Consider the following 23,649-nt stretch of genomic DNA (forward strand, 5'->3'; position numbering starts at 1 on the left):
TGGAGATGTATAATACACTGTAGAGTTGTGTGAAGTAAAAAAGCAGTCTAACTTTATTTAAACCCAGTGTTTCTCAAACTTTTTGAATATAAAACCTTATTTAGATATTGATTGTTTATATCTGACAGAAAGCGTGTCCTGTTGAATACATTATGGAAATGCCATGGTAGTGGTTATTACCATATAATAAACATAGAGCGGTGAGAATTGGATATCAGAATACAGAATTCTTACAAATGTACTCAACTCTAGTGCATCAGGGTCATCTGGAAGTTTGTATAAATGCCCATTTCAGATGTCATCCTTAATCTAAGAAGTCTGAATCCAGATGATCAGGTCTTATGATATATACTTTGAAAATGTTTCCCTGGTGATTCTTATGAACCAGCCCAGAACCATTCTACGGATCAGCCTTTAGAAACCGTGGGCTCAGGGTGTTCCAGTTAAGCTTTTGTTGGCTCTGTGAAGATCAAGTCAGATAATCCACGTAGGCAGTGTTATATATCCTGTTGTTGTTCAGTCACTGAACTAAATATAGCCTACCTGTACTTCAGAGCCCCAATTCTGGTGCCCAAAGCAAGCAAAACCCAGTAATTTTTCTTCTTTCAGATTTCTACTTTAACAAAGTTAGTTTTTCTTAATGTGTTACCTTTTATTTTTAAATAAAAACAATACTATTTAAAGAATTGAATGAAGGATAGATGACAGGATAGCATACAGAATAATTTTATGAATCCGCAATTCAAGTATAGAAGGATTTAATCTAGGGAAATACAGACTAAACTGCCCTTTTAGTATTTTGGTAGAAATGACACTGATTGTACATGGAGTGACAGTTGAGTGTAGAGAAACCTGGCCACCTTTCTTGGAGAATCTACTCCAACAGTCTGCTCCTGAGGATTTTCCGTAGACGTCTGCACCATCCTTAGGCATTAGCTTGACTGTTTACTTGAAGGTGATGAAGCGTGAATGGTGATGGTTCTGATAAGGTTGTGGTTGTTGTTCAGTCACTGAGTCATGTCCAACTCTTTGTGACCCCATGGACTGCAGCATGCCAGGCTTCCCTGTCCTTCACTATCTCCCAAGGTTTGCTCAGACTCATGTCCATTGAATCGGTGATGCCATCCAACCGTCTCATCCTGTTGTCCCCTTCTTCTCTGGCCCTCAATCTTTCCCAGCATCACGATCTTTTCCAATGAGTTGGCTCTTTGCATCAGGTGGCCAAAGTATTGCAGCTTCAGCTTTAGCATCAGTCCTTCCAATGAATATTCAGGGTTAATTTCCTTTAGGATTGATTGATTTGATCTCCTTGCTGTCCAAGGGACTCTCAAGAGTCTTCTCCAACACCACAATTCCAAAGCATCAATTTTTTGGTGCTGTCCATAGATTCTTTAAACTTAGCTAAGAAATTATGATTCCATGGTCAGAAACAACTGTGTCTAGTAATGATTTGATGTTGCCAGTGTTTGTTCAGAGTACTGATGGTTACAGCAAAGTAGGTAGGATTGGAACTTTAAGAAAAACTCCAAAAGTCTAGATTGTTCCTGTGAAATAGATTTATTTTATCATCAGGATTTCTTGGTTTAGCTCAATGGAGAGGAACACACATTTGCTGGTCTATTCAAAGAAACCTTCCAGGTGATGTTTTACTGGTGGCCTTCTACATATAATGATTAATTCCAAGGCAGTATACCTAAATTAGAAGACCCCAAACACTGTTAGGTGAGAAGTTTGCCTTTGAAGCAGAAATTGTCCAGCAGAAAAGGAATGCGATATTTGGAGGCAGTGCTTCTGAAATGCGAACGGACATATGAATCACCTGGGATCTTGTTAAAATGCAGATTCTGGCTGAGCAGAGCAGGGGTAGGGCCTGAGATTCTGCATTTCTTGCATGCTCCTGGGTAAATGCTGACGTGTCATGAACCACACTGATGTTCTAAGGTATTTGGAAAGCTATCCTCTTTGGGAGCATATCTGGAAACACAAGAGAACAGTGTATTTATTATCCTTCACCAAGAAGCATTCTGAACAAACTGTGTGGAAGTGCAGCTGGACAGTTACACAGAATTAAAAGATGTTTCCTCTGTATTTTTCACCTTTGCAACACTTGTGGCTGCCAGTTGAACAAGGCTAGTGCAGTGTGAGTGACTGCCAGCGGACAATGATGAAAACAAGATCTACTGAAACAAAGGTTTCTTATAAATAATTTGGAAATACTTTTGGAATCCATTTCTTGGCAATGGAAATAGAACATTGCAGATCCTTTTAAGTGACTGATTTATATGTGGGAAGTCCTCAGTAGGTGCTTCTGGAATTACTTAATGATGCTTTGCCACTGTCTGTAAACTTGAGAGGATATTGTACAGAAAATGAAAATCTTCGAGGAAGGAAGCCACATGGGATCATGCTGTCTTTGCACAGTCACAGTCATCTGATACAAGGTTTTGCTGGAGAACTGTGGTGACACAACCTGTTACACGTGAAACGGCCCCTTGGGGATAGATTATGGAGACAAAACAGGAATCCACAAAAGAAGTCCACTATGTTTGGACAAGCATCTCACCAGTCAATCTTTTTTGTGTTTTTCTGGTCATATGACCTCTTTTTCTGTGACTCACTGTCCAGTACATTTTGCCCACACACAGGACATGTAATAGTCTGAAAGTCAATCATGTTCATCCCAGCTGTAAACTGACTGCAGAGATGACTAAAAACACCATGGAATTGAACCTAGAATAGTAATTTTGCTGTTTTTGTTCAATGCTGTATTAGGAGAAAAAAAGATTCTGAGGGCTATCAGGTTGGTAAGACTTGGTATGAATTGGTGATGATATAGCGATAATTTGTCATGTGTGGAGGCAGGGTGGATGCAAGAATTATTTGTATTGTTATTTTACTGAGTTGGTTTTGTTATTGACTGTACAAAAGAAATTAGTCCTGTGTCATACATATCCACATTTTTTTCACAGTTTGCCTTTTTCTTTTGATTTTGTTTAGTGCCTTTGTCCACACATACGTTTTGAAATTTGTGTTGCCTTCATACTGCCAAGTTCACCCACTGAAGTGAAGCGAAGCGAAAATCGCTCAGTTGTGTCCAACTCTTTGCAACCCCATAGACTATATAGTCCATGAAATTCTCCAGGCCAGAATACTGGAGTAGGTAGCCATTTCCTTCTCCAGGGGATCTTCCCAACCCAGGGATCGAACCCAAGTCTCCCACATTGCAGGCAGATTCTTTACCAGCTGAGCCACTAGGGAAGCCCAAAGTGTACAATTCAATAACATTTAGTGAATTCAGAGTTATGCAGTTATAATCTACTGTGATCTGATTTCAGAATATTTGCATCACCCCCAAAACAATCCTTGTGCCATTTGCAATTATTATAATTTTTGATCTCTTTGACATTTATTTGGGTGGAAGGAGTAGGTTAGGAATCCAGCTGTTTTTTCCAAATGGCTAGCCTGTTGCTCCAACATTTCTGCCTCACAGAATCGAAATACTGCCTTTTATCATTAGCTAAATTTTTATCTATACTTGTGTTTAGGTCAGTATTCTAATCTGTTCCATTAGTTGATATTTATTAATCTTGGATGGTCATATTTTTATAAGTGAAAGTAGCTCAGTCATGTCCAACTCTGTGACTCCAAGGACTGTAGCCCACCAGGCTCTTCTGGCCAGGGGATTTCCTAGGCAAGAATACTGGAGTGGGCTGCCATTTCCTTCTCCAGGGGATCTTCCCGACCCCAGGATCTAACTCAAGTCTCCTGCCTCAGAGGCAGATTCTTTACTGTCTGGGCCAAGTTAATGGAAAATTATGATGTTTTAATGGAGAAGGAAATGGCAACCCACTCCAGTATTCTTGCCTGGAGAATCCCATGGACAGAGGAGCCTGGCGGGCTACAGTCCCTTGGGTCACAAGAGTTGGACACGACTGAGCAACTAAACCACCACCACCATATGATGTTTTAATTGTGGAGGTGCTAGATGTCAGTTAGTCCCTCGTTTTTCAGATTTCCCCCAATACCTCATATGTCTAGTTTTAGATCATTTGGTCAAATGTTTCCTCCATGCCTTCATAGCTGCAGGTCATGCAGCTTTTAAGCTTCATTTTTGATGCCTCTTGTTGTAAGATGACTGCCTCTACTACAGTATATATGTGTATGTGTGTGCGTGCTCAGTCATGTCCGACTCTTTGCAACCCCATGGACTGTAGCCTTCCAGGCTCCTCTGTCCATGGGATTTTCCAGGTAAGAATACTGGAGTGGATTGCCATTTCCTCCTCCAGGGGATCTTCCCAACCTAGGGATAGAACCCGTGTCTCTCATGTCTCCTGCATTGGCAGGCAGGCTCTTTACCACTGTGCCACCTGGGAAGCCCTCTACTACAGTATCACCTCTGAATTCCAGGTAAGGCAAGGGCAAAAGATGTTAGCTGATTGGTCTTCTTCTACGGAGCATTCTGGGAGCCTTGCCCAGTGGCCTGTGCTTTCATTTAGTTGACCCAAACTCTGTCCTATAGATATTTCTGGTTTCAAGAAAGCTGGGAGATGTAATTTATCAGCTGCACAGTTGCCAGCCCATTAAAAGTCAGAATACTGTTCATAAGGAAGGAGATTAGATATCAGTAGATAACCAACAGTGTATGCCACTTTCCTGTTCTTGCACATTTTTACAATGATGGAACCAGAAACGTCTTGTTTTCTTTTTGTTCAGTGTAATATCATTGTACATTCACACTCTTCAATTCATATCACCATTTTGGTAGGGACCAATTTATATGCAAATATGTGAGCTGAAGCATATGACTGCTCCCAATAAGAATGATGATATCTGTTGTCTTTTGGTGTGTACAGTCATTGGGGAACCCTAAACTTTTCTTTTGTTTTCACATTTTACCCAGTGATATTTGTGGCATATGTCTGTTATTTTATTTAATGCACAGGAGTTAGAGATTGTCAATTTGATAGAAATGGGGCAAAGGAAATCGGGATAATAAGGCAAGTTTATCAAGTATGCACAGCAACATTTAGCTGTTAAATAGCACTGGTTAGTACTTTGCTGCCCAACGCTTTGACTATAAGATATGGTTGAAAAATAAAATGAGCATATAAATGATGCTCAATAGAAATGTTGATAATCTCTTCAGTGAGCATTATGTTGTCAACATGAACTGTGGAAGTGTACACTAACATTAAGGAAAGTGCTCTGTTAGTTTCCTCCACAACCATCCCCTGGGAGCATATGATTTCTCACTACCAGAATTTCTGTTTTGAAAGACACTCTGAGAGCCATTATAGAATTCTCACATAGTAATAATGCTATTTTATATATTTTAAAAAGACATTTTCAAAGTATGGCTCTCATGGGTGAATCTAGGTTTTGCAGGACCTGAAACTTAATGAGAAAAACTTAGGCCTTCTTTAAGAAGAGAATATAAAATAGATGTAAATGTGAAAACTTACTTAGAATGAGAGAAGATAATAAAGACAATTGATAAATTTAAAAAATTGGCAAATACACAAACATCACAAAAATCCAGAAAAGTAATATAACATTATGTTTAACATAACCTCTCTAGTACTTTTTACCCCTACATTTTTTTTAGGGGGGGGCTACACAGTATTTGACAATACTCTTCATATGGCAATGATTTTGTAATGTTTTCTCTAGAAAGAATAGAAAGAGAATTTAATCTTTCCCCTGTTGTTAGTTCAGTTGCTCAGTTGTATCTGACTCTTTGTGACACCATGGACTGCAGCACGCCAGGCCTGCCTATCCATCACCAACTCCCAGAGTTTACTCAAACTCATGTCCGTTGAGTCAGTGATGCCGTCCAACCATCTCATCCTCTGTCGTCCCCTTCTCCTTGATCCTTCAGTCTTTCCCAGCATCAGGGTCTTTTCAAATGGGTCAGTTCTTCACGTCAGGTGGTCAAAGTACTGGAGTTTCAGCTTCAATATCAGTCCTTCCAGTGATTTTTCAGGACTGATTTCCTTTAGGATGGACTGGTTGGATCTCCTTATAGTCCAAGGGACTCTCAAGAGTCTTCTCCAACACCACAGTTCAAAAGCATCAGTTCTTCAACGCTCAGCTTTCTTTACAGTCCAACTCTCACATCCGTACATGACCACTGGAAAAACCATAGCCTTGACTAGATGGCCCTTTGTTGGCAAAGTAATGTCTCTGCTTTTTAACTTGCTGTCTAGGTTGGTCATAGCTTTTCTTCCAAGAAGCAAGTGTCTTTTAATTTCATCTGCAGTGATTTTGGAGCCCCCCAAAAGAGAGTCTGCCACTGTTTCCACTGTTTCCCCGTCTATTTGCCATGAAGTTGTGGGACTGCATGCCATGATCTTAGTTTTCTGAATGTTGAGCTTTAAGCCAACTTTTTCACTCTCCTCAATCACTTTCATCAAGAGGCTCTTTAGTTCTTCTTCACTTATAGTTGATTATAATTTATTTTATAGTAGTTAAAAAATGTGTCTTTTACTTTGACTACTCATCCTTGTAATAGTATTTAGGGATCTTGTTAAATTTTGGAAACTCTTTGTTAAGCTTTTACGTATGAGCTATAAGATCTCATTTTAAGTTTTCTTGTGCATTGATGAATCTTAAGTACTTTTTGAACTGACAGAAAGTACTTACTGACACTCATTTACCAGGTCATCAAGTGTCGTCCTAATTTTCCTAACATATTACGAGTTTTACATTATCTGACAGGAGAGAACTTCCCTTTTGACTAGTCATTGATGAGAATATCTTTTACTTGTTATTTTATATGTCTGATGTTGAAAGGATTTCCAGAGACTAGCATCTGGATCCTTACCTATCATACTGTTTTCTTACCACTGCCTACAGAATTAGTGTCATATGCCATAGGACACAGTCACATCTCCATATAATGACTATACTTGCACCACTGTGTCCTGATGCTGAATTGGCACTTGAGTGGGTGGTGGTAGTATTCCTGGAAACCATTCCCACAAGAGGATAGCTATCCATAACTTGCTTGTACAGGAGTTGTCTGTGAACTACATAAATATATCCCATCAACTCAGATGAAATTTATCACCAGCTGAACTTATACTTAGGTGAGTCCCCACCAGCCACAGCCCCTGCAGCACTATACAGCATGATGGGAAACACGAAAGAGCAGAAATTGAGATGGCAAGTCATAATCTTAACCAGTTACACCCAAGACATCTTACTTTTGCAAATTTTACAAATTTTCTGAAAGAGTGAATGTGAGATTCCTTCCCTGGAAATACACTCTGTGGAAGAGTTTTGCATGCAGTGTGTTTATTAGTGAGTGCCCTTAGGGTCAGTACAGTGCCCTTAGGGTCAGCACCTGTGGGGTGAAATGGAAGAAGGCAGGATTGGGCAGAAAGAGAAGTTGAGTTGCCTCTGCTGACTTCATGAAGAACTCTGGAGCCTTCCACGAGTCTTTGGCCTTTCCAAGTTGTCCAGTTTTTCATTTTCATTATTTATTTAAAGAGGTAAGACAATCATATGGTAGAAAGTTCAAAATATTAAAAAAGAGCACCCAGAGGAAATTCATTCTCCTACCCTTGACCTTCAGTTCCCAGGTACCTTCTCCAGAGTTAACCTGTGTTACCACTTCTGTATATGTACTTTCAGAGATATTTGAAGCATGTAAAATCACATTTCATTTTTCTATTTCTTTTTTTCTCTCTTGTATACAAATGGCAGCATACTATACACTAGGTTCTTAATTTTTTTTTAAACTTGTTTTGAGTTAATTTTAGGCTTACAGAAGAGTTGCAAAAACAGTACAGAGTTTCCATATACCTTTATTCAGCTTCCCTTTGTGTTAACATCTTATATAACAGAACAGTCATCAAAAGACACACATTTTCTCTCTTAACTATCGTGGGTGGTTAGTTTCTAGTTCTTTTGGGTCTCAGATGAAATGTTACTGCCTCACCAAAGCCTGTTGTATTCAATCACCAATATCTAGCACAATGCCTGAGCTATAGTAGACATTTAATTAATTTATATTATTCCTATTTTTGCTGATGAGTAATGCTGCAATTAACATCACTGTGCAATATCTCCATCTACATTTTAGGTTATTTCCACAGGAAACTAACTGAGTTTAAAAGATATGAATATTTTCAAGACTCTAAATACATTATTGTTGTTGTTTAGTTGCTCAGTTGTGTCTGACTCTTTGCGACCTCATGAACTGTAGAAAATTGATTGAAAATGTATTTGCATTCCTTTTTTATTTTACTCTGTTGCTGCTTCCTAAAAAAATATCATTTCAGTGAGTAGGCATGTTGCTGTCACACAAGTATTTATTCTTTTACAGTTTTCTTATTCAATATCACATGGTATCTATTCTGAAAGGCATTTTTTTTTCTGCCAAGACCACAAATAGTTCCCCTAAAGGTTGTTTTAATGCCTCAAATTGAGCTGTCATCTAGTTCACTGACCCAACAAAAGGGTGAGAATACATTTTATATAAATAATTTAGGAGGATTCCTCCTGTCAAAACAAAAAATGCCTCTAAAAATAAAAGCAATTGAGAAAAAATACTCTAGCAAGTCCACAAATGATATTTCACACTTATCTTATGCTTTATGTGTGAAAGCCATATCATATATTGCAAATAATAAACTATATTTTGTTATCACATTCTTAACTCAGGATATTATGTAGCAATTGAGGGACATGAGTAAGAGAATACATGTTCTCTTATAGAAAATATGGCAGAAACCAGTCATCAAGATTGAGTTTTCTCCAACTGGCCAGTATACTAGCAACACAAATTGGAGTTTGGATATGCTGATGTTTTACATTGAGTCAGATTATTTGATAGCCTTTGTCATGGGTTGACAAACATTTCTGTAGGGCCAATAGTATATAGAAAAATGCAGACATAGTGACAGAGAACAGAACAGTGATTGTCTTGTGTTGGGGGCATAAAAGTGAAAGTGTTAGTAGCTCAGTCATGTCCCATTCTTTGCAACTTCATGAACTGTAGCCCTCCAGGCTCCTCCATGCATGGAATTCTCCAGGCAAGAATACTGGAGTGGGTAGCCATTCCCTTCTCCAGGGAATCTTCCTGGCCCAGGGATCGAATCCAGGTGTCCTGCATTGCATGTGGATTCTTTACTGTCTGAGCCACCAGGGAATTTGGGTGCAGAAGAGAGATCACAGAGAGACACATGAAAACTTTGGGGTGCTGAGTATGTTCACTATCTTGATTGTGCTGATGGTTTAGGGCATATATATGTCAAAACTTCTCAAATTGTACACTTTCTATATATGTAATTGTTATGTGTCAATTATACTCCAATAAAGCTATTTTGTTAAAACAGTAACACCTAAATAAATAGTAAATTAATGTAGAATTAAATCCATGTATCATCACCATAGTCATGATAATGCTCAATGTTATAATTTATTGAGTGTTTACTACCCTCCCAGGAATTCTAAGCACTTTGTGTGTTTATGGACATTCAGTTATCGCGATAACCATATGAAGCAGTACTATGATTATCACGTTTTACAGATAAGGAGACTGAAGCATCTAGAGATTAAGAAATTTAACCAAGGTCATAGAAGTAAAAAGTGGCTGAGTTGGGATCTGGGTCTAGTGATTTGGCAGTAGAAATTGTGCTTGTAGAATTAGTCATTATAAATGAAAGCTGAGAGAGACCATGTAACTATGGGGCAGAGGAAAGATTCAGACATGGGGATAGCCTAGAGTGAGACATGTCAGTATCCTAGGCAACCTGATACCTTTGGCCCCCTTAAAGCTGATATTTCTTAAAAAACAAAACAAAACAAACTTTTATGGGGTTATGAAGAAGCTGATTTTCTATTAATAATAATGTTATACTTTTTCATGTTAAATATATATTGACTGTTCAGAAAAATTCATACTTGTTTTAGGTTATTTTTCATTTACCAGTTTTTCCTACTGTGCCTTATAACCAGTTCTCTAATGATAGCGGTAACAGGATTTGGTGGGAGTCTTACTCATGTTTTAAAGCTATTTTTCCCACTTGTCTGTGCATCTTGTCTTCCCTTCTGTTCTCTTAGGAAAGTAAGAAACGAAACAAGTTTTTGAAAGGTATATTACAGAACTTAAAATTTCTTTCTTCTTCTTAATAAATAAACTGTGGTGTACATCACTTTAGCTCAGTTGTTTCATTAGCTTCTAAGCTTCTGTGAGATGACTCGTTTCAGTGTTGCTGCCATTAACTGTTGAGCCACACAACTTGTACGTCACAAAAATACTCAAGGAACATAGGTTGGCTCTGGCAAAGAGCATTTTTTCCATCACTCACGGTTACTTTCTCCTTCAGAGGAAGTGGGGCCAAATTACATTTTGCCACTTATGTAAAGAATTGATTCTGGAAGCCTGAGTTAGTGGCACTGTATTTCTGCTTTACTCCAGATCTGTTTTAATGCCCATTATAGCTGGCTGATGCTTGATAGCCCATGTCTGAATCCATTTCTGGGAATATCTAAATCCTAGCAGTCTGATCAGAATTATACTCATCAAAATAGGATAGAATAAGACAGAAGATTTCAGAAAGTGAGGAGTCACTGAAGGAAAATTTGCTTAGTGGTTATCCAGCAGTGCTGAAGATTTGGAAGGTACTGCACTCTGTGTGCAAATGTGGGCCCTCCACATTTTTGGTGCCTCCAATTTTCTCCATAATAGGAGCAGCAAGTTAATATGAGGTGAAGGATAATGTGTTGATCTGTTCAGTTCAAATGAATGGCTTCATTTTCAAGCTCATTAAGCACTCTTCCCCACTGTCGTGAGTCTCCTTTCGTCAAAGGAAAAAACTCACCCTGAAGAATAACAGCACTGTGGTGATTGATTTGTTGTCTGATAACTAAGGCTGATTCTACTTATTTGTGGGTGAGATTCAAATTGACTAGCAGTGAAGAAAAACACCTGTTAGTTTTCTCACCATTAAAGGCATGCTCGACAACAGTAAAATGATTGCTTTAGGCTTATTCTTGCTCTTCTCTTAGAGATTTGACAGGCTAAATAATCTATCAATTTATGTCCCAATTTATGATTTAGAATAGCAATGGAGCTTCTGACTGGGGAAATGAGGATATTGATTTATGACCTGGGAAAAAATGGTCAAAATGTTGATGGGCTACCAACATGTATAAACAAATGAACCATTGAGATCCTGACTAGGAGTTGATGCATGTTTAGTTGCATGTGGAACACAGAAAGTTTTTGATGACAACTAGAAGACAACAATGAGAAGGAAGAGCCTGAAGTCTCACTGTTTAGAATTGATTACACTGAATGATTCTAGATGAAGCACTTCACTTTTTTGTTATCTTGGTGTTTCCATCCAAAAACAACATATTTAAAGATTGTCTCTGACTTTCTGAGTAAGAATTTCTTGACAGGACTGAACTTGAAATGATCCAAGGACTTACTTAGTTCATGAATGGTGGGTGCAGATGGCTTTAAATATACAGAATGATTAATGGTGTCATAGGTGATTTTTATTTTCTGTAGTTCCCAAAATGATATTATCATTAGGAAAAATTATTAAATGTAATTTAACCAAGAAAAATGGTCTTAAACCTCACTGGTTGTATTCCCAGCTAAACTTAATGGAGTCCTTCAGAGCCACAGCCCCTCCAGCACTTCACAGCATGATGGGAAACATGAAGGAGCAGAAGCTGAGATGGAGAGTCAGCAACCTTAACCAGTTACAGCTAAGATATCTGACTTTTGAAAATTTTACAAATTTGCTGAAAAAATGAATATAAGATTCCTTCCCTGGACACACTCGGAGAAGGAATTTAGCATGCATTGTGTTTGTTACTGAGTGCCGTTGGGGTCAGTACCTGTGGATGAAATGGAAGACGGCAAGATTGGGCAGAAAGAGAAGTTGAGTTGTTTCACTGGCTTTACAAAGAACTCGAACTAGAATGGCCTTTCCGGGATGTCCAATTTTTCATTTTTGTTAATTTTTTAAACAGATAAAGCAATCATATGGTAGAAAATTAAAAATACTCAAAAAGAGTATCCTGAGGAAATTCATTCTCCTAACCTTGACCCTCAGCTCCCTGGTACCTTCTCCAGAATTAATCTGTGTTCAGTTGAGTCGCTCAGTTGTGTCTGACTACTTGCGAACCCATGAATCACAGCATGCCAGGCCTCCATGTCCATCACCAAACCCAGAGTTTACCCAAACTCATGTCCATCAAGTCGGTGATGCCATCCAGCCATCTCATCCTCTGTCGTTCCCCTTCTCCTCCCGCCCCCAATCCTTCCCAGCATCAGGGTCTTTTCCAACGAGTCAACTCTTCGCATGAGGTGGCCAAAGTATTGGAGTTTCAGCTTCAACATCAGTCCTTCCAATCAACACCCAGGACTGATCTCCTTTAGGATGGACTGGTTGGATCTCCTTGCAGTCCAAGGGACTCTCAAGAGTCTTCTCCAACACCACAGTTCAAAAGCATCAATTCTTTGGCTCTCAGCTTTCTTCACAGTCCAACTCTCACACCCATACATGACTATTGGAAAAACCATAGCCTTGACTAGATGGACCTTTGTTGGCAAAGTAATGTCTCTGCTTTTTAATATGCTATCTAGGTTGGTCATAACTTTCCTTCTAAGGAGTAAGCGTCTTTTAATTTCATGGCTGCAGTCACCATCTGCAGTGATTTTGGAGCCCCCCAAAATAAAGTCTGGCACTGTTTCCTTTGTTTCCCCATCTATTTGCCATGAAGTGATGGGACCAGATGCCATGATCTTAGTTTTCTGAATGTTGAGCTTTAAGCCAACTTTTTCACTTTCCTCTTTCACTTTCATCAAAAGGCTTCTTAGTTCCTCTTCACTTTCTACCATAAGGATGGTGTCATCTGCATATCTGAGGTTATTGATATTTCTCCTGGCAATCTTGATTCCAGCTTGTGCTTCTTCCAGCCCAGCGTTTCTCATGATGTACTCTGCATATAAGTTAAATGAGCAGGGTGACAATATGCAGCCTTGACGTACTCCTTTTCCTATTTGGAACCAGTCTGTTGTTCCATGTCCACTTCTAACTGTTGCTTCCTGACCTGCATACAAGTTTCTCAAGAGGCAAATCAGGTGGTCTGGTATTCCCATCTCTTTCAGAATTTTCCACAGTTTATTGTGATCCACACAGTCAAAGGCTTTGGCATAGTCAATAAAGCAGAAATAGATGTTTTTCTGGAACTCTCTTGCTTTTTCGATGATGCAGCGGATGTTGCCAATTTGATCTCTGATTCCTCTGCCTTTTCTAAAACCAGCTTGAACATCTGGAATTTCACGGTTCATGTATTGCTGAAGCCTGGCTTGGAGAATTTTGAGCATTACTTTAGTAGCGTGTGAGATGAGTGCAATTGTGCTGTAGTTTGAGCATTCCTTGGCATTGCCTTTCTTTGAGATTGGGATGAAAACTGACCTTTTCCAGTCCTGTGGCCACTGCTGAGTTTTCCAAATTTGCTGGCATATTGAGTGCAGCACTTTCACAGCATAATCTGTGTTAAGAGTGTTGTTTATATACTTCCAGAGGTATTTTAACTGTATAAAATCACATTCATATTTCTATTTCTTTTTCTCCCTTTTATATAAATGGCAGCCTGCTATCTATACACAAGAGGAAGTGGATTCACTACATAACAGAAAGAGAACAATGTGGAGCCCAGAGGTGGGTATTTGACAGTCTTTACTTTTACTAGGCCCTAAAATTGCCATCTCAGATGACGATCCCCCTGTGCTGGGACCCTTCCATTCCTTTTCCTATCCTCTTCCTTTCCCCACATGTCCAGCTTTAATTTATTGGTGCAGTGAACGCTGGGGGAGTTGTGATTCCTGGCTGTGGTAGGCTGAATGATGACCCCTAAAGGTATGTACAGCTTAATCCCTGGAACCTTACAAGGCAGAAAGATTTTGCAGATGTGACTAAGTTAAGGATGTTTTGAGATCATCCTGGATTATCTGCTGGGCCTTAAATGTAATCATCAGTATTCTTATGAGAGGGAGGCAGGGAGATTTGAGTCCAGAAGAAGGCAATGTGAAGACAAGCAAGACAACACTCTGTTGGCTTTGGAGATGAAGGAAGGGGCCATGAGCCAAGGAATGCAAAGACTCTAGAGGCTAGAAAAGAAAGGAGATGAGTTCTTCCTTGGAGACTCTAGAGAGAGAGCAGTCCTGAGACACCTTAATATCAGTCGAATGAAACTGAGTTAAGACTTCTGGCCTCCAGAACTGTAAGCACTGAGAATCCACTCAAAGTGCTACTTTGAGTACCAATTTGTGCTGACACATTACAGCCACCGAGAGTGAATCCACTGGTCATATCCTGAACAGATAGCAGTGGGCTTTTGGAGTCTAGAGAAGGGAAAGGCTTCCCACTCCAGTATTCTGGCCTAGAGAATTCCCTGAACTATACCATGGGGTTGGTTGCAAAGAGTCGGACATGACTGAGCCACTTTCACTTTGGAGTCAGCAGCTTTCTCAAGTCCTTCATCACAACAGGAGCATCCAAAACATAAGCAAATGCTTCTCTTGCTAATAAGGATTGATTTTCATGGTGTAACAGCTTTACTGAAAGCTTTCCAACTTCCTGGGAAGGTGTAATGGAGGGATCTTAAAACTCCACCCTGCCCCATGGTGAGCTGGACACCCATCATTCCATACCTCTTCTATACAGTAGTGTTGGTCCTGGCCCAGTTTCTGTGAAGCCAGGTAAGGGTAATGTGCCCTTACCATCTAGTTGTTCTCATTGGCAGCATGGTAACATGGAGAAGTTGTCAATTCCGGAGCTCGTCTTCTCTAGCAGAGCCTGTTCAGGCAAGTGAAAGTTGCTCAGTCGTGTCTGACTCTTTGCAACCCTATGACCTATACAGTCCATGGAATTCTCCAGGCCAGAATACTGGAGTGGGTAGCCATTTCCTTCTCCAGGGGATCTTCCCAAGCCAGGGGTCGAACCCAGGACTCCTGCATTGTAGGTGGATTCTTTTGCCAGCTGAGCTACTAGGGAAGATCTTAGGGCAAGTTCAGTCAGTTCAGTAGCTCAGTGATGCCTGACTCTTTGCAACCTCATGGACTGCAGTACACCAGGCTTCCCTGTCCATCATCAACTCCCAGAGCTTACTCAAACTCAAGTCCATCGCGTCAGTGATGCCATCCAACCATCTCATTCTCTGTCGTCCCCTTCTCCTCCTGCCTTCAATCTTTCCCAGCATTAGGATCTTTTCAAATGAGTCAGTTCTTTGCATCAGGTGGCCAAAGTATTGGAGTTTCAGCTTCAGCATCAGTCCTTCCAATGAATATTCAGGACTGATTTCCTTTAGGGTGGACTAGTTGGATCTCCTTAAAGTCCAAGGGACTCTCAAAAGTCTTCTCCAACACCAGAGTTCAAAAGCATCAATTCTTCGGCACTCAGCTTTCTTTATAGTCCAACTCTCACATCTATACATGACTGCTGGAAAAACCATAGCTTTGACTAGATGGACCTTTGTTGACAAAGTATAGTCTCTGCTTTTTAATATGCTGTCTAGGTTGCTCATAGCTTTTCTTCCAAGGAACAAACGCCTTTTAATTTCATGGCTGCAGTCACCATCTGCAGTGATTTTGGAGCCCCAGAAAATAAAGTATGTTACTGTTTCCATTGTTTCCCCATCTATTTGCCATGAAGTGATGGGACCGGATGCCATTATCTTAGTTTTCTAAATGTTGAGTTTTCAGCTAACTTTTTCACTCTCCTCTTTCACTTTCATCAAGAGGCTCTTTAGTTCTTCTTCACTTTCTGCCATAAGGGTGGTGTCATCTACATGTCTAAGGTTATTGATATTTCTCCTGACAGTCTTGATTCCAGCTTGCACTTTTTCCAGCCCAGCATTTCGTATGATGTACTCTGCATATAAGTTAAATAAGCAGGGTGACAATATACAGCCTTGACGTACTCCTTTCCCGATTTGGAACCAGTCTGTTGTTCCATGTCTGGTTCTAACTGTTGCTTGTTGACCTGCATACAAATTTCTCAGGAGGCAGCTAAGGCAGTCTGGTATTCCCATCTCTTGAAGAATTTTCCATATTTTATTGTGATCCAGACAGTCAAAGGCTTTGGCATAGTCAATAAAACAGAAGTAGATGGTTTTCTGGAACTCTTTTGCTTTTTCAATGATCCAGTGGATGTTGGCAATTTGACCTCTGGTTCCTCTGACTTTTCTAAATCTAGCTTGAACATCTGGAAGTTCATGGTTCATGTACTGTTGACGCCTGTCTTGAGAGTTTTGAGCATTACTTAGCTAGTGTGTGAGATGAGTGCAATTGTGTGGTAGTTTGAATATTCTTTGGCATTGCCTTTCTTTGGGACTGGATTAAAAACTGACCTTTTCCAGTCAAGTTTGCTGTCAAATACTTTTTGTGCTCCTCTGCTCACGTGAGACAGAAACCTGTCATAGCATCCTTCCCCACTAAGCTGTAATTGGATCTCTTGGTGCCCCTCTATTAAGAGCTCCCAATACTGCCAAATGAGGGACACTGCACAAGAGGTTTTCAAACCCAGTATTAAGGGTGTGCTGGGCCTAACAACACTCAGGACAACTCCAGACTGACCATATTTCTGCCACCAGGCAGAGGACAGAAGTGACCTGTCATTTTAGATTTATAAACGTGTCTCTGCTTTTAAAAAGCATTCCTTCAGAATCTCTTCTAGGAATCTTGGGTAGCATCCCTGGAAAATCTTCTTAATTATGAAAAAACTCAAACTGTGAGGACTTATTAGGTGTGTTAATTGTTCTGACTTCATCAGAGGAAGATGTATCATAGGAAAAAAAAGATTTCCAGCTATTTATCTTTTAAAGTTACAAACAAGTTCTTTAATATTTATTCTCTCTATTGGCTGGTTTTTGCATGGTGTATACCAAATATTCTTGTGTGTCACTCTGTCTTCAGCACCTTTCCTTTCAACTTTGAGTTGCATCAGATTCTAGTCTGGTTTTCACCTAGGGTACCCAGTGATCTGTCTGAGCGTGGTCTCAATCTCAGCATTGTGTCTCCTCATCCAGTCGTTTCAGTGTCCCCAGTGGTGTTCAAGGTGATGGGGCATTCATTACCTCTGCTAGGTCCCCAGGAGCCCAGAGCACAAACCCTTCAGATCTCTGATTGCCCTTAGTCATGGTCCTCCTGTTGGTCTCTGTAGAGAGAGTTACACTTGGCAAATGTGCATTTGGTTCATAAGTAGACACAACCTGATTGATGAGCTGGGCCTTTAGCACACTGGCTAACTGAGAAAGGGTAATTTTCATGTCTGGGTGAATTCAAGGGTAGCGGAGCTGCCCTAATTGAATCTCTTATCTGTCCCTACATTTTCTTGCAATTCTTTTTTTCATAAGTAGTTTAAGCATAAGTATCTTTTGCAATGAGATATGAGATGAAAATTTGAAACAAGGGACAGCATGTTTTATACATTTGGAATTGGTTCACTGCAAGTGGTATACTCCTCAAGGTCTCCAAATATGTTCATTTTGTTGGACAGCTTTTCCCAGGGCCCACTGTTTGTGTCCTCAGAGCCACAATTCCAGAAAGCCATTTAGAGTAAACCTGCAAACTGTAGCCATCAGATAATTAAAGCTTTCTGCAGAAAGGAGAAGCCAACATCCTAAATTTAATAAGAAAGATTTCTTGACAGTTTGACTGCTAGTGTTGAGGCCCCTTTTATTACTGTCTTAAAAGTGAAGGTCACTCAGTCGTGTCCAACTCTTTGCGACGCCATGGCCTATACAGTCCATGGAATTCTCCAGCCCAGAATACTGGAATGGGTAGCCTTTCCCTTCTCCAGAGGATCTTCCCAACCCAGGGATTGAACCCAGGTCTCCCGCATTGTAGGCAGATTCTTTACCAGCTGAACCACGAGGGAAGCCTGACTGTCTTAAAGACCCTAGTTTTAAGAGTGAATATATACTTTTTAGGGAAATGCACTAAACAGGATGACCAAAGGTAAGTTTGCTATAAATATCTCTGAATTTTTTTTAAAGGAAACATATCTGCATGTTCATATATACAAATATATGTATATTCTATAAATTGCTAGATGGAAGGAAAGGGAATCACTGAACTCTGACATTTAATAATACAATTTTCTCTCTGTATGGTCCAGTTGGACCCCAGTACCATTAGGGATCATTTTATTTCCCACTTAAGGTTGCTGCCATTCCAAGGTATGGGTTCAGTTCTCTGGGACTTTTCTCTGGGCCTTTGGCCATGTGCACATTCACAGAGCTCTGAAAATGATACCCCCCTGGAGTTTATTATTAATCTCTCTTTGTATAACTCACTTCCGGACAGCTCAGCTTTCCTGGTAAGGGACTTGTTTCTGATAAATTGCCTATTGCCATTAAACTTCCTTGAAATCTCATATTTTATTCTCTTCTATTGATTTAGTCTCTTTCCTGCTCTCTTTGCTCATCCTTGCCCATCATCCTTCACCATTACTGGCTATGGTAGGGAGATGACTGATACTCAAGACTAGGTTGAACAGTTCAGGTGCAACATCACTTTGGGGTATATGAGGACCACTCTGTCCTCAGGGAAGAGGTGGGTCTTCACATGAAGAACCGAAGCTTGCATTGCTCTGTTGCTGCAATACATTTGCCCCCGTGGATCCAGGGCCTTGGAATAAACAACAACAATAGTGGTTATCATGCTAGCTCCTTAGGCCAGATTTTCTTAGCTGGAGATTTGTATGCAGGAAGTTCATTAGGAAGAGCTCCCAGGATTAACACTTGTAAGGGATTGAAGAAGGCAAGATTGGGCAGAGGGAAACGTGAAAATAAGATACAATTGCAACAGAAGAGTCTGCTGATTTTACCTGGACCTCAGGAGCTGGGATGACCCTTCAGAGGTGTCCTGAATTGAGCAAGAAAGCGGGGAAGTGATAGTCATTATATATTGGTTGATTATTATTACCCAATGAGAAGGGTATTACTATCGTTATTCCTATTTAACAGTTAAGAAATCATGTCCTAGTGAGATTAAGAAGCTTGCCTATGGGCACATGGTTAGTATATAGGAAAAGCAGAGTTTAAACCCAGGGAATACCCTTTTCTGCTTGTCTTGCTTTTAGTTTCCTGGTGACAATCAGTCTTTTAATTGTTGGAATTTCTTAAACTTAAAATGGTGATGTTAACAGTTCATCATTTCCCTTCTTGATAAAATATCAATATACTTGGGATCAGGTATAGATTTATTTGCTCAGTTCTCCCAGTAGCCTCTCACAGTAAGAAGTTAGCCTGTGTATGCTGCTTGGCAGTTCTGGGGAAACTGAATGTGAATGTGTGTAGAATGTGTTTGCTATGCAGGAGAGGAAAGGAATTATACCTTTGCGTTCCCTCAAATATAAATCTTGTTTACATGCAATGATAGAAAGAAGTTCAGGTTTACCCCTAAGAAAGCATGACTATGGAAATTGAATGTCTACCTAATTCCCATGACAGACTTGTTTTATGGCAATGAGATCCTATGTAATTGAAGGTTTGCTTGTACTTGCAGTTTTTTTAAGAACTGTTATTGCAACTCTCACTTATTACTGGTAGGAATGTAAAATGGTTGGTACAACCACTTGGAAGACAGTTCGGCAGTTTCATACAAACCTAAATGTAGTCTTACTATATGACCCAGAAATCACATTCTTAGGTATTTACCCAAATGAATTGAGAATTTCCACACAAAAACCTGTACATGAGTGTTTGTAGCACTGTATTCATAATCTCTAAGAGTTGTGTGCAACTAAGATGTCCTTCAGTAGATAAATGGATAAACAAACTGTGGTACATTCATACAATGGAATATTGTTCAGTGATGAAAAGAAATGAGCGATTAAGCCACAAAATGACATGGAGGAAACTGAAATGCATATTGCCAAGTGAAAGAAGCCAGTCTGAAAAGGCTACATCCTGTATTATTGCAATTATATGACATTTTGGAAAGGCAAAACTATACAGATAGTGAAAATATTAGTGGTTAGTGAGGGATTAGTAGGGGAAATGCAGATTTTAGGGTGGATGGTAAAGCTATTTTGTATGATAGTATAGTAGTGAATTCATGATATTAGGCATTTGTCAAAACCCATAAAATTTTGCAGCACAAATTCTTTTTTTTTTTTTTTTCCTCTGAGGCATTTTATTTGTATGTATTACATCCCTAGAAAAAGAATCCAAGGATTTTCCCTCCTGTATGTTTTCGTCTTGCTTCTTCGTGGTCCATGATGCCAGCTGAGGTTGTCAGTACAATGAAACCAAACTGACGGGATGGGAGCAGGTTATTCTGCCATTTTTCTAGATCTTTGAGTTGCACATCAAATCTGGGGCTGATCACTCCACACTTATTTAGCCTGCCTGTGAGGTTCACAACAATTTTCCCAGCCCTGTGATCATCAATGATTTCAAATTCGCCAATGTAACCATGCTTCATCATCACTGTGAGAAACCTGACGATGACTTTGGAGCACGGCCTAATAAGGACCTGGCGTTTGCCTCTCTTTTCGGCATTGTTGATACTCTTGAGAGCATCAGCCAGGACATTCATGCGCACCATTCTGGTGGCACAGAAAGATGGCGGAAAGAGGCACAAATTCTTAATGTATAAAAATTAAGAAAGAATCATTTATAATAGGAAGTCAGGGGATCTCAACATAGAATGCAGACTGGGACAAGAGAATCTGAATGTATTACAAATATTTTATACAATCTCACCCAAGTGAGTAAAGGGAGATGAATAGACCTCAGCCACGTTGGAAATGAGAGGAGTTTGTCAGATGAATGGCAAAAAGAATGGTCTATGAGTGCTTACTCTAGTGGGTGAAGTTGTTTTTCATGGGGGTGCAGGTTAACAATTCTAATACTACTCTGCATGTATACTGGAATTGAATAATTAAGGATCATCCATGCAGAAAAGTCCCAAATAATTTATGTAAGTACCTTGCCCTAAAAATGGGAGAGCATAACACCCCATTCCTTAAGTGTGGGCTGCACATGGTGACTTCCTTCCAAAGAGTACAGTATGGAAAGTGATGGGAGAAAAGAGTGACTTCAGTGGAGAAAGCTGTCAAACACTACTTCAGCCAGGTGATCGAGGTCAACGTCAATGGCCATGAATCATACTGACAGAATGTACCCCTTAATACGATATGATGAGAATGATACTTCACCTCTATGATCTTTCTCCCCAGAAGTCTATCTGTGAGAAGCATATCAGAAAAACGAAGTGACTTCCTACAACATATCTGATCAGTACACCTCAATCCTGTCAAGATCATCAAAAACAAGGAAAGTCTGAGAAACTGTCTCAGCCAAGAGGGCCTAAAGAGACATTCCGGCTAGAGTCATGTGGTATCCTGGATGGGCTTCTAGACCAGAAAAAAGACATTAAGTAAAAAGTAAGGAAATCTGAATTAACTATGAAAGTGGAAGTGTTAGTCCCTCAGTCACGTCTGACTCTTTGCCATCCCCGTGGACTGTAGCCCACCAGGCTCCTCTGTCCATGGAATTGCACAGGCAAGAATACGAGAGTGGGCTGCCATTCCCTGCTCCAAGGGATCTTCACAACTCAGGGATCAAACCTGGGTCTCCTGCATTGCAGGCAGATTTTTTTTTTTAACCATCTGAGCCACTATGGATGTTAGTTAATAATTCATCAATCACTGGCTGGGGTGAAGGTTTTAGGGGAATTATGACTGACAGGAACAAAAAGTATGTTTAACAAGTAATAGGCTAGGAATCCTGGGCAGATAAGAACAATACCACTTTCTACCACTTCGAGGCTCATTTCCCTTCCCTCCACATCTCACATGGATTTTCAGAAAGAATTTTAAATGCCTTATCCTAATATTAAAAATATCTTATGAAAGACCAAGAACACATTAGTTACTGTAACCTAATAACCTAAGCTTCAAGTTTGGGCTCTCTGGGTAGAGATCATCCCTCTTCTCGTTCCACTGTGATTCTGCCTTGACATTCTAAAACCTCAACCTTGATTACTTTTTTCTTACTTAATTTGTATGGAAGAATCTTCAATATTGACATGTGGCTCTACATCATTCTTTTTTACTATGTGAATATACTATGATTTGCCCATTTTGTTGAGGGACATTTGAATTGTTTTATTTTTTGGCAACTGTAAATAATACAGTGGTAAATATTCTTGTGTGTGTGTGTCTCTTTGTTCACTTTTACAGGAGTTTTTCTAGGCTACATCCTAGGAGAGGAATAGCTGAGTCAGAGTATGGTGCATTTCTAATATTTTCTATTGTTAAATTGCTTTCCATTTCACGTTCCCATCAACTGTATGAGAATCGTATTTCCTGGTCTCCTCAGTAACACTTATTATCGGATATTAACAATTTGCTTATCTGATGCGTATGACTGATTATAGTTCATATATTCCTCACACGATGTCAAACTTAGGTGGCAGGTATTATTATTAACTCCATTTTATAGATGGAGAATGTAAGACTTAGAAAATAATTTGTCGAAGGCCTCACACTTAGTAGGGGACAAGAAGTCAGGAATGATCCTGGAGAATCACAATTCCAAGCTATAACATTGTAGCTAACACTTGACTCAGGCCCGAATTTGTTATTAAAATGCACAAGCAATGCAAGAAGTTGGATTTTCCCCTTCATTCTGTACTCCTCCCATAGTCTGCCTCTCTTCAAACTTCTTTCCACTTATTCTATTTATCCTTTGTTGCCTTTCTTCATCTTTTCTCTTCCTTCTCTCCCTTAGTCCCTTTCTCCCTCCCTTTCTTCTTCTCTCTATCCCTATATTTTAAAAAGTGATTTTAGATGGGTTATCCTACACAGTTATTCATAGATTTGAGAAAATAAAGTGAATATATATGATAAAATCTTGAGAGATTAACCAATTTTCTTACATTGTTTGTGATGAAATGACAAATTCACACATTTCAATCAAGATTGAAATGGAAAGAAGCAAAGCTGAATCATTGGCATGTGTGCAATTTGAAAATGACTATTAGCAAAAACTCTCTCTGGAGCAGCTGCTTCTGATACACACCACTTGTCTCTTGTAATTAGAACAGAATTTAAGCTTCCTTAGGAACTGAAATTATGCTGCAAATTTATAATTAACAATAAAATTTTGAATGGAGAGTTGTCCCTTCATTCCCTCCTACCTTAATTTCCCTCTTTAATTTCTTTGGCAAGTTCTTTTCTTAGCTAAAAAAAATTATCGCCTAAACAGGTGAGGAATATGAGGAATGTGAGGAATATGATTGCAAAACAAAATACAAGCTTAGGATGTTGTAAACCTTGCAGTTGGAAGAGCAGTGAAGTAAATTGGACTCAGTCACCAAAGCACCAGGTTCAGCAAAATTCTGGACTTAGAGTTTGTTAGGAAGAAGATACAAGAAGCTGAATCAGTATTTTCACACACAATGTTATAGTTCATCGTGTTGCTTTTTTTTTACATAAAGAGGAAGTCTCTCCTCTGTGCCCACATAGCCTCTCTGCATCTTTAGGAGGTTTTTGCCTTCCATGAAGCTTTTTGGTTCATGTGGTTGCTACCATCATATTGCAGAAAATCCTTGACAGCAGAGCCCATGGCTAGTTCATCTGTGACACTCACAGATATTAGCACCTT

The 23,649-nt window shown here is 39.6% G+C and overlaps 1 protein-coding gene and 1 long non-coding RNA gene across 2 annotated transcripts in view; one reads left to right on the forward strand and one right to left on the reverse strand.

Annotated features, from left to right (window-relative positions):
- LOC145514921 (uncharacterized) overlaps positions 1-23,649 on the forward strand; it is a 77,397-nt gene that overhangs the window by 14,044 nt on the left and 39,704 nt on the right. Inside the window, exons 4-5 of the long non-coding RNA XR_014060564.1 lie at positions 11,614-11,703; positions 13,623-13,691. This is a non-coding gene — a long non-coding RNA (uncharacterized LOC145514921). The remainder of the gene's footprint in view (positions 1-11,613; positions 11,704-13,622; positions 13,692-23,649) is intronic.
- On the reverse strand, positions 20,142-20,615 carry LOC145514920 (small ribosomal subunit protein uS8). The gene has a single exon (XM_081513945.1). It carries the CDS (start codon positions 20,582-20,584, stop codon positions 20,192-20,194), a length of 393 nt encoding a protein of 130 aa, XP_081370071.1. The 5' UTR covers positions 20,585-20,615; the 3' UTR covers positions 20,142-20,191.

Source organism: Giraffa tippelskirchi, chromosome 7 (assembly GCF_054371585.1).
Source record: "Giraffa tippelskirchi isolate mGirTip1 chromosome 7, T2T-mGirTip1v1.2.pri, whole genome shotgun sequence".
Lineage (NCBI taxonomy): Eukaryota > Metazoa > Chordata > Mammalia > Artiodactyla > Giraffidae > Giraffa > Giraffa tippelskirchi.

Excerpts from the sequence above, each read along its gene's own strand:
- LOC145514920 (XM_081513945.1), bottom strand. The coding sequence starts at position 20,584 with ATGGTGCGCATGAATGTCCTGGCTGATGCTCTCAAGAGTATCAACAAT.